The sequence below is a fragment of the Penicillium alfredii genome (assembly GCF_028826965.1).
Source record: "Penicillium alfredii strain IBT 34128 chromosome Unknown utg000007l_segment0_segment0, whole genome shotgun sequence".
Lineage (NCBI taxonomy): Eukaryota > Fungi > Ascomycota > Eurotiomycetes > Eurotiales > Aspergillaceae > Penicillium > Penicillium alfredii.
This window is the reverse complement of record NW_026622704.1, coordinates 1,479,686-1,491,971: the sequence shown is the minus strand read 5'-3', so window position 1 is coordinate 1,491,971 and position 12,286 is coordinate 1,479,686. Positions and strand designations below refer to the sequence as shown.

The 12,286-nt window shown below is 34.3% G+C and overlaps 2 protein-coding genes across 2 annotated transcripts; both read right to left on the bottom strand.

The window, feature by feature from the left end:
- Positions 1–2,096: 2,096 nt before the first annotated feature.
- Positions 2,097–2,759, bottom strand: NUU61_005213 (uncharacterized protein; the record flags this gene model as incomplete). The annotated part of the gene is made up of 1 exon (XM_056655795.1): positions 2,097–2,759. One exon carries the CDS (start codon positions 2,757–2,759, stop codon positions 2,097–2,099), a length of 663 nt encoding a protein of 220 aa, XP_056511408.1.
- Positions 2,760–10,943: 8,184 nt separating this feature from the next.
- Positions 10,944–11,547, bottom strand: NUU61_005212 (WD40 repeat domain-containing protein; the record flags this gene model as incomplete). Its single annotated transcript, XM_056655794.1, has 2 exons — positions 10,944–11,326; positions 11,526–11,547. 2 exons carry the CDS (start codon positions 11,545–11,547, stop codon positions 10,944–10,946), a joined length of 405 nt encoding a protein of 134 aa, XP_056511407.1.
- Positions 11,548–12,286: the final 739 nt, after the last annotated feature.

Below are 12,286 nucleotides of genomic sequence, written 5' to 3'. Positions count from 1 at the left end.
TAAACAAAAACCCCACAAAAAGATATCGCGTTAATATATCTATATTATAATAATAAGATAAATACGTTAATTAAGGCTATCTAATCTTAAGAGAGGGGATAATTATAAAGGGTCTACTAAGATAGTAAGGTATAAGGTTATTCCTAACTAACGGAAGGGGTAAATTAAGTAATATTATATAATCCTAAAAGAAATCGGAACTTATTACTTAATCTACTCTATAGTAGAATAATAATGATATATAATAGAGACCTAGTTATTTATATTATTGATAATACGTGGAGTTACGAAGATACTATATAATAAATTGATACTCCTGTATCTAGCTAGCAAGACAAGATTTAGTCTTAACAGTAATAAAGATATACTATTTCCCCTACTCCTTTTCCTTGTTTCTTTACCTGATCGATAGGCCTTATACCGTGACAAGTATATTCTTTATAAATTATCTATCTATATATTAATTCTAGACAAAAATAAAAGTAAATATATATTTATAATATATTTAATATATAAAGATAATATTTTAAATATATTTAAACTAAAATTATAGCGAAAATAAAGCCTAAAAATTTATTAGTATAGGATATTTAGATATATATAAAAGATAAAGTTAAACCCCCTAAAAAAGGGCTAGTATAGTTACCTAATTTTTATATACAAAGATATATTAATTTTATAATAGCTAAACGAGATATACTAAAATAAACGAACCTCGGTCAGCTAAAATATTAAGTAAGATACGTTAATAGAATATAGTAGTTCCGGTCTTAGCGAACCTCGCTCAGCTAGAACCCGAACAGGAAGGGGAAATGTGGAACGCGGCAGGCAGTCGGAGGCGGCGGAGCAGGCGTGCAATGGGCGCCGTTTCCGGCGCCCCGCTCACTGTGTTAACTAATACTCTCTACTCGTGAATAGCATATAGTTTAGCATAGATATTAATAGTTAAAGATGCCTTCTTTAGTGCTATAGTAGTTAGCAGAATAAAACTATAATTGACTAAGTAGAGTATTTAATAATACCGCTTTCCTAATTTAATATTCAAGAATACTATCTTCTTTAATCTTAGGTATATAGAGTATTTTTTTTATAGAGCTAGTTAAGCCCTATAGGATGGTACTTTTTACGATGAAAAATAGCAACATTACGGGATAGTCTATTTCCTGACATTTAGCCTCCAGAGATCGTGTTAGGCGGAACCCTGAGTGAGAAGGCAGACTTCTCTTCGGCGAAATGAGTGGCGCGGTTTATCACTTTATCCGCGTCCTGCTGCTAAGGGAGACTGTAGAATGCACCAAAACAGTATGTGGTGAAGGATTGCTCCTAGGGAAAGAGAAACCACTGGGAAGTAGAAGACGAGAAAGCGAGTGTTGGATTTCATGAATACGTCAGTCCATTAGTTAGGGAAATTCTCATAAGCAAGAGAGAAGCTGACAGACAAGATCCGCTAGCTCTACTACAGGGTTCAAATTTCTGGAACCGACTTGCCGCGCTGGAAGATTCATTTCAAATCAGAGTTGAATATTAAATAAGCAGCAACTTCACTCTTCTTTATTCACTTGTATCCAGGCAGAGTAAATACACGCGCCCACGGTAGATTGTCATACCAACCAAGCAAGCCCGACCAAATCGCCGAGAGACAATATTTTGGACTCTTAGAGTGCCTCCGCCCACTGTGACAGTGAGCATGATCTCGTAGGACCGTCCTTGATTCAATCTTCATCTTCATGTTCATATTCGTCTTGATATTTTTGCATGATTGCCAAGTCGCGTTCGAGAGGAAATATTTCTTTCGAGGCCATTTTGAAGTAATCTCCGAATCCACCTGCAAATGTGATATCGTCCTTATTGCCCTTAGGCACTTGGTCTGGGGTTGGGTCTCCTGCTTTCCAAATCGCGACCGGCTCGGAATCTTTCGTCGGGTCGATCCGATATACAGTTGTGACTTTGTTTGCCCGCGTGAGAGCAGGGAACTCCCAGCCTAGTAAATATCAAAACGTATGAATTTCCGAGCAACCCAGGGCATCAGCGAGCTCGAACCCCTAGGGCTCCCCTCGCTTCTTTCTATGGCCACAAGTGGAAAGGGTAATTGAGAATCACGTACCTCCCCACGCAGTATCCGGGTCCCATCCATTCACATCGTTGCTCGGATTCTGTTCAGAAGGGATAACAAGATAGGCATCCCCCTTGATTGTTTCCGCAATGGCTTGCACTTCGTTTTTCTGTGCAATATCTGAGGTCCAGAATGAAAGGATGGACCTATGATCGGAATCTTGGAGCTTTGTCTGCACAGCAGATTTCAATCGAATCATTCTTTCAAACAAGGAAAAGGGCAATTTGCTTGATATGCGGTCCCATATAGCATACTTCCACTCGCGTAGTGGCGCCTTGCGATTGGGATCTTGGAAAAACTTCGGCGCCCATTCCTCTGCAAGGCGCCCCATACCAGAGGTATAGAATACAAAAGGAACTTGACTCGTATATCCCTTTTGCAACATCACATTCGCAAAGGTATTGACACCTAGAAGTTGAGGAGGTTCGTCACAAATACCAATGTCGTTGAGGAGGTCGATGAGTGCTGTGTCGTCTCGGATCTCAGAGGCAACCTTACCCCAGTCTTGCTGGCGAGGCTGAATTGAAGGACGGAGAGATTCTGTCCGAAAATCGACATTCTTCGATCGGATTGGGGTGGACAGGGCCTCCTTGAAAAGGCAAGTCGCAAACAAAAAAGCTGGCAGGATCCGTAGCAAAGAGATCATATCGCTTACGGACGGGGAGACCGGCTCGTATAGAGGTTTCTAGTATCTCTTTATCAAGGAGGTGGAATCAAACTCGGCTGCGGCCAAAGAAACAATGAAAATTTTACCATAGATCCCTGAGGTGAGGAGGGTCCATTTTGTTATAGAACCTGGCGTTGAGTTGTGGTCTTTCGCCCCGGAGGATTGGAAGATTTTTTTCGTCCTGAACTCTTGGAACCAAGATACTGACTAGCCCAATTAGTATAAAATATGTAGACACCCCTATAGCGCACTCCGTCGAAGATTTGCAATAGATAAGCAACATACTTAATGTGAGACTGTGACGCCCGCCCCGTTCCAAGACCCTGAATTTGCCCGTGTCTCAGCAAGAAACAGCTCCTAGGCAGGAAGATCGGTGTCAGTTTTAACAATCCCCAGCACATCACTTTACTTCCGCTTACGGCTAGCGCTCTGCGTAGATCCACTTGGCTCCGATTCCTGCGTGAAACTATGTACATAAATTAGGGGCCGAGTGTTACAGAACTAGCGTCAGCAACACGCTAGCGGAGGAAGAACAAGAAGTGATGGCTAATCAACTTAGGATCACATAAAGATATAACAGAGAACTGTGGTATTATTCCCGCTGATTATCCTATAACGTAACCGGTAAGCGAGCGACGCACCCCACCAAACCCATAGAATTCAAAATAATTTATTTACACCACAACGCTAAATTAATTATAAATAAAGCTAGCTAGTGCGTTTTTTTATACTGATTTCTCCGCTGCCCAATCTCAAAGCAGTCACTGCACCGTGGAGGTGCGCGTCCAATTGGCTGCGAAGCCGTCTGAATAGCTTCATGCGCTTGGTCTGATTGGCCTTCCGACACCTGGTTTGGCGTCGATATTGGCCTTGGCGTCTCCCTAATCGTAACACCGTTTTCGAAGGTTATACGCTTTGTAGATTTGCTGCGTTTAGCCGTCTGCTTTGCGTTTGTATTGCGTAATAGCTCATTTTGCTGAGCTAGAAAGGTGGCGTTATGCATAGCAAGTTCGCACCCTTTGATAATCTGATCTAGGGGTCGCTGGGTAGGGCTAGTAGGGCTAGCTGAGCTCTGCCGAAGCAAGGCTGTTACCGACGATGCTTGCTTACCCAATTGCGTTGGGTTTTGGGGGGTTTTTAGTGAATATTGACTACCCCTACTCCCTGGCGGCGTTGGCGTTTTAAGCTGAATATTAAGCGTTTCGATCACTCTTTCGGAGTTAAATGGTACTAAACCCGCTGCTGCAAAGCTATTTTTTTTAGTCTCTGCTTTATAGCTTTGAGTGCGTGCGATTGGGTAGGCGTTGAAAAAACCAAGCTTGGTAATCGAATTCACCCCCGCGCGGATATCAGTAGACATGGACAGACCCGTCCCATGGGTCAAAGATCTTGACCTATGACCCAAACCCACGACCCATAGGTCGGGTTAATAAAATCCTGACCCGTCTATAGGTTAACCCGCGGGTTAACGGGTCAACCTATTTTTAACCTATTTTAGTATAAATTTCTTAATTAGGATAGATAATTTATTTATCTTTTTTAATAATATACTATTATTAAATACTGTTTTTGTTCTAATATAACTTATAATTATAACTCTTTATAAAAAGAATATTATATAGTAATAATATATTTAGAATATATAATATATTAATTTATTGATTTAATATTTTAAGATAAGAATTATATTTTATAATAGATAGATATAAGTAAAAGAAGATATTAATTAACCTTTTTTTATACTAAACCTAAAAATATATATTTAAAGTCTATAATAATATTACTATTTTTTATATAAATAAACTATATATATTAGAAATAATAAAATAGATATAAATCTAATATCTAATATTTCTTTATTAATATATAAGTATATTATAGTCTTAATTATATAAAAGAATTATTTTAAATATTTTTTCTAGATTTATATAAAATAATAATATTAGCTAGTTAGGTTAAAATTGTTTAGGGATAAAAAGAAAAATCTTAGGGTATTACTCTTACCTAATTATTTAGGTTAATAGGTTAGCTTATAGGTTAACCCGTTAATCTATTTCTTACTATCTAATAAACTTTATATATATTAGTAGAGCCTATTCTGATTAGTTATAAAATTTAGTACTAGGATAGTACTAAATTCTATCTACTAATAAGAAATAAATATTAGACCTATATATTCCCCTAAATCTACAATAATTTACTTTAGATTATTTTTCTATATCTTGAGTCTCTCGTTATAAAAAGGTTATATAGTCCCTCTTTTACTAGATATAATAAAATATATATCTTTTTATAGTAGTCTTTCTATCTCTATTAGAACTAGGGTTTTAATCTATCTATATAATTACTTAAAACCCTAGTTTTAATCTATCTATATATTTATTTATAGCCCTAGTTCTAATATATCTATATAAAAAGATTAGCTGGTTAGGTTAAAATTTTTAGGGGATAAAAAGAAAAATCTTAAGGTATTACTCTTACCTAATTATTTAGATTAATAGGTTAGTCTATAGATTAATCTATTAATCTATTTCTTACTATCTAATAAGCTTTGTATATATTAGTAGAGCCTATTCTAATTAGTTATAAAATTTAGTACTAGGATAGTACTAAATCCTATCTATTAATAAAAAATAAGTATTAGACCTATATATTCCCCTAAATCTATAATAATTTACCTTAGATTATTTTTTTATATCTCGAGTCCTTTACTTTAATATACTATTATTATATCTCTTCTATATCTTAATTATCTATCTTATACCCTCTCTCTCTTATTAAAAATAAGGGGTTTAAATTATCTATTTTCTATTCTAATTAACTTCTTAATACCCTCTTAGAACTACTAAAAAACTAGTAAACTAAATAAAGCCTCTCTTCTATTATATTACTAATACTAAAATAATCTAATAATTAGAAAAAGACCTAGATAATTTTTAATAATATAAATAAAACAGAATTTTTAAACTAGTAGCTTAATACCTAAATTAGTAATTCTTATAATACTATAAAATAAGATAAACTAAAAAGGTCTATAATAGATTAATATATAGTTATATTTTAATTAAGTTATATATTTAGTAATAGAAGAGCTAAAGCTCTTATATAAATAATATAGTAAGATTATAGACTATCTAGTCTATACTAAGAATAGGATAATAAGTCTTTAACGTTACTAGAATTAGAGTATATACTAGAAAGGCTAAAGTACTATTAAATATTTAATAATCTAATATCTTATAGAATATATAGTATATTATATAGCTATTATTTAATCTATAGGCTAATCTTTCTTAGGCTAAGAACTTCCCTTAAATAGCCTAGTTAATTATCTAAAAACTATAGAAATAATAATTAATTACTATAATAATTATTTTATAGCTTTTTTTTAAATTATTAAATATCCTAAATTCTAAATCCTTTTTTGAATAACCTAATTATTATTATTTATCTCTAATTTCCTTTTTTATTAAACTATATAATATTAAATCTAAGAAATAATCTAAGATTAATAAAAAGGTTTATTTTAGAAGCTTCTATCTAAGACTAAGCTCTCTATTAATCTTAATTATTAGATATTATTATTTTAATAAATATTTATAGTTATCTCTAGCTATTTTATTAATATAGATTAAAATTATTAAGAGGTTTTATTTAGCTTTGAACCTATTTCTAGTATATACTCTAGATAGAATCTTAGTATAATCCTTTTTAATATCCTTTAGAAATATTAGATTAAAAACTAAGTATTTATAATAATAACTAATAATATATTAAATAACTCTATCTTTATTTTAAGTATCTAAGATTTTATTTAATTATTAGATATTAACTCTAAGATAATAATTATTTAGGTTCTATATATTATATATATAATTTAGTTAAGTTTAAAGTAATTATTTAGCTAGATAAAAATAAACCTTTAGAATAAGATAACTAAGATTATTTAGTCTAAAGAATATATCTAATATATCTATTAAAAAATATAAAAATAAGATATTATAATAACTCTTATAAAGATATATATTTATATTTCTTATATATTAGTTAAAATACTAATCTATTTTATATTTTAGATTAGAAACCTTATAATCTTTATTAATATAAGCCTTTAATATTAGAAGTCTTTCTTTAGTCTCTAATCTAACTACCCTTAATTAATTCTAATTTAAGATATCTAAATTAGATAGAATTTAATCTTTTTAATATTTTAATATATAAAATAATTATAATTAGTCTTTAATCGATTTTATTCTAAATATAATTATCTTTATTTTAAAATTAATATAGATAAATAATATTAGATTAATTATCTTCTTAATATTACTTAGCTATTTTTTTAATTTATTATAGTCCTCTTAAAAATAAAGGATATTACTATTTATATTATTTTTACTATCTATAATAAGCTATTTAATTATCTTAAAAGGTTAATTAAATAATTTAATAGAAAAAAGATTAAATAGAAATAATAGATATATTAAATCCTTAAATTAGCTAAAGATAAACTCTATAAATATTACTCTATAATAAATAATAAAAAGCTTAATAATATTTATATAATTAGTACTATCTTAGTCTTTTAATATAAGATTAAATCTTTTTAAATTAAAAACTAGGACTATCTTTAGATAGATTATAGTATCTAATATTAATAAAATCTTAAAAATTAGCTTCTAAGCTATTAAATTAATAATATTCTAAACTCTTAATTATTATCTAAAATAAAATAGTCTTATTAAACTAATAAGCTTAATATATTTTTAATAGCTAATTCTTCTATCTTAAGCTCTTAATCTAAAATAATATAATATATTAAAAAAAGATAAATTTCTATATATATCTTTATTAAAATTAGGATTTTAAATAATTACTTAAAACCCTAGTTTTAATCTATTAAGTTTCTATCTTTTTTTCTTTATTAGAACTAGGATTTTAAGGCCTATCTTAGAACCCTAATTTTAATAAGGATATTAGTTCTAATCTATCTAAATATTATACTAATTATTATAATCTATTCTTTATCTAGATATTATCCTAATCCTATTTTATTAGTTCTAAAAGGATTATTAATATAAATTTCCTATATTTATAAATTTTATCTATAATCTTCTCTTAATTTTAGTTATTAATATTAATATTAAATAATTATTTAATTCTATATATAATATTTATTATTATTAATAAAAGATACTAAATATATCTATTATATAGGATTTAATAATATTTATATATATTACTAAATTTAAAGTTAAAGAGAAATAGCTTATATTTATTTAAGAGTTTTAAGAGTAAAATAAATTAGAAATTATAAAAAAAGAAAAAAGAGACCTAAAAAACTTATAAAAAGATTATATTAATTAGTAATAATAAAAAAGAGAAAGATATTATAAATCTAATAATTATAGTTAATATATTTTATTAACTATAATAAGAAAAGTTAAGAAATAATTATAAAGATAATTATAGCCTCCTATAGATTTTTAATAAGGTTTATAAATATCTATAAATACTTAATAATTATAAGCTTTAAAAATTAAAATTAATTAATATTTAAAATAATATTCTCTAGAATTACTTTTTAAGAATTATTTTTCTAATTACTATAAAAAATTATTTAACTAAAATAAATATAATATCTATAAATATAGCTAAAAATAATATAATTTATAAAAGTTATATAGTTAATAAAGTATCTACCTAAATAGATTAAATAGGTTAACCTATTAACCCGCGGGATAGGTTAAAAAAATCTTGACCCGCCTATAGGTCAAGAGGTCTAACCCACGACCCGCCCATAGGCTGACCCACGGGTCGACCTATATGGGTTGTCCGCGGATCTGTCCAGGTCTAGACATGATATCAGCGATGGGTTGACAGCGGGAGGTTACGTATTTGGGATCGTGTCAGTCCTGATTGCTGTGCTATTCTGTGTATTGGGCCATATCAATTGCCTCTAGTGTATATGTCTTACTTTCTCCACATAGGTTAGTTGAATCCATCGCCTATAGAAAGGGTCGCGCGAAAGTATTCATAGAAGAATTATTGACTGTACGACAAGAATTTATGTACAGTTCAAGGCCTACGTAGTGCTTCTGCGTAGCGACTGCTGATGGCAGCAATGCTTTCTTTGTGGTTTCAGAGTATGAGGGAAAGGATAGCGCGGCTGAAGGATGAATTGTAAAGGAGAAGAGCCTGCTCTGGATGGTATCTTGGGTATTAGAATTATTAGACTTATTAGACTAGGTATACATGTACAACGACAAGAACACGAGCAGATCGAAAGAGGGCCTAACATGGTAATCTACAGATGCTATAGGATCGGAGGGATGCATGCCTCCAAGGAATGATGTGTCTAAACCAGAGATTTTGCACGAGTTGAGTTCTCACCTACTTCGCCGTGTGTAGTAATCTTAGTGCGAGTATGCGAAAGTTTGTGCAAAGATCGTGCTGATGACGCTAGAGCACCTTAGGAATTTGCATCTTTTAGGTATGTATTAAAGACTTGCGAGCAAGCAATTACGACGAGAATTAAAGAAAAATCCCCGCGTCGTGGGTAGACAAGGCTGTTGGAGACAATCAGATTGGGATATTTTTTATAGACTAAAGATATTCTGTAGTTAGAAGTACCAGCTTCGGGGTCTTAGCTACTAGTTACAGATATATAGGTCGATGTGACCTCCACTGTGGCATTTTTGCTAGTGTTCATTTTGGAAACGATGCCCGTTCTGAAAACGCATCTGTTGTAAGGGTGCTGTACCCGCCTTCCTGCGGAAGTTGCCCGATAATCATAGGAATTGATTGGTTAAACGTATATTTATACACAATTATCACACGCTAAGGCGCGGGATAAACCTGCTCGAAAGGGACGATCAGTGATAAGTTTCTCAATCGCTGGTTATTAGATAGTGGATATTACGTCATTCGCAGCTCACCATATATCCATCACGGCCGGCTGAAAATAGGGATCTACATTACACAGCCGAACTAAACCAATAAAATTCAGTAGCTAAGAAAAACTATTATGATTCTAGACGACAAATCGATCGTTCGTGCGTATATTATAGCAAGATTAGGATACTCTCTCACATTATCTGCTCATTGGCACTCGATCGGCAGTGCACGTTTAGGGTCTCCGACTTATTCACCGCAAGAATTAGTAAACGTGTTGATTAGTTAACGTTATTAATGCCCTGTATCCAATCATTGAGCGCAGCGGTGGATGGCTTACGTATAGCGATCGACAGTAATCAATTTCAGTACCTAGAGCCAGCTATTATATGTGACGATCTCCTATATTACCTATGATATCGAAGACTTGGGAGAAGTATAAATACGGCCTCCCAACCTAACTCTTGATCTTCTCTCTAAGGTATCTTACACACGCGAAGTCTTGAAATCTTCCCAATCAGAGGTAAGACTTTTTTTTACTAGACTACAAATTCTCCAGATTCCACTCTATATATGTGAGTAGCCTACTAATATTGTATTAGGCTTATATTATATATAGGTGGTTTACCGGAGTACTAACTATTCTATAATTTATAGCGCAAAATGTCCATTCCTCCACACTGGGGCTACGGCAGCGCTGGTGGCTCGACTGGTGGTGGTGAAGCGCTTCCTAAGTAAGGAAAAGGAATTGTGTTGCCTTAGTATAGGTTTTTCCTAGGGTTTTCCCTATACTGTTAATGCAAATGCAGAGGCTTCTTCCTAGATAATGTGAGAATCAATTATTTTGTAATTATCCTTCCTACTGGGTGTCTCGAAACTGGTGTCACTACGTCTACACTTCTTGATTGTTCCACGAGCCCGAACGCCAAGGGTGGTTTCGGATGGTGTTTGCGCATCCTATTGATGTGTTGGAGGGACTGAATAGGATGCTGAGGGCTGTTATATTGATGAATATATGAGCAACCTAATAGAGGAGCATTTGTTGTTCAGAGGATTTTTCTAGCTAGGGCTTCTTTTACAACTAAGGAATACCTCAAATGTAGCAGGGTGACTCTGAAACTACGTATCGTTTGGCACACTGTATTTGATCCCACCAGACATCGAGGAAATGTAGATAAAGAAAGCAATTTACATTGTAACTATACTATCACACAAAAAGCCTAAGGGTCCATAGAACGCGGATATTGCTTTTCATAGGCGAGAACGCAGGACTTAGAGCTCGTCTTTCTGACCACTGGGAGCATGATCCAGCGTCAGAGTGTTCATATCCCAGGTTTTAACTTGGCCGTCTTGAGTCCTGTAGGCTAGCTCCTTGCTATCGGGTGAAAATGCACACCGGTTGACTTGCGTCCCCGCAGCGTCAAAAAGATAGACATTTCCGCTAGCGTGCGCGGATGCGATATACTTGCCATCTGATGAGAAAACAACATCACTGGCTTGCTTGCCGTCGTAAGCTACACTCAGATCACGGAGGTGTGACCGAGTGGCAACATCCCAGAGTTTAACGACAGGTCCGCTATGCGCGGATGCAATTATCTTGCCGTCGGGCGAGCATACAACATTGTACCTCGGTGTTCGCTCGGGCGAAGGCTCAGCTGAACCCAAACCGCGGTAAGACTATCCATCCCTTCCTACCTAGGTAGGTGTTCGGTGTTCGCTTGGCTTAGCTGAACCCAAACCGTGGCAAGACTATCCCTTCCTACCTAGGTATCTCTATGTCGTCTCCCTTCTCATACATCGCATGAGCTACAACCATGCGATGTGGGTGTCTTCAGTCCTCTGAAAACGGCATACCGGGGACAGGTTGAGCAGGCATGTCGGGCCGGGGTAAGTAACGTCGGCAAGCCACACTTTACCTATCTTTATGATCACGCCCGACAGGAGGCATTTGCACCCCGCAATATAAGATCTGCCTGGTCTAGAAGTGGCCTCTTCCCGTTCGATCCATCTCGCATCTTCTGAGATTTCCAAGTGTCCCCGTGCGGGGTTACGATTGCTCTTCTGAGTGGAATGCCACCTGAATTGAATCCGCCTGAATCCCTCCAGGAATGAATATATCTTCTACTAATCAGGAAGTCTAGAATTCGGGTTCTTTAGTAGCCCTATACTTCTTTTAAACTACAAATATCAGTTTCTGGAGTCTACGCGAGAAATTGGCCGCGTAGGCGGGGCCGCACTTATTGTGTGAGCTGAATAGTAAAGCAGGTGAGTAAAGACCGCGGAAAAGGCGCCAGGTTTCAGACATACGCCACAGAAGCCGATCATGGTAATTGAATTCCCATGGTCTAGAGGTTGTGAGTCGCTTTTCTATACACTTTTCATCTTGGTCAATTATCAGGGAAAAGCTTACCCGCATAAGGGCCGAGCCGACAACAATATTCACATATTTGAGGCACTCGTCATCTCCCCTGATCGTCCCCCGATCAGCTATGCGATTTGATGGGTCCGAGGGACACCGCAACGCCAACCGGACCAATATCAAATTATGACAGGCACCAGATCAATAGAAGTGGGAATGGACAACGCCATTCAGATCATAGACCTCCGCTTTTCCC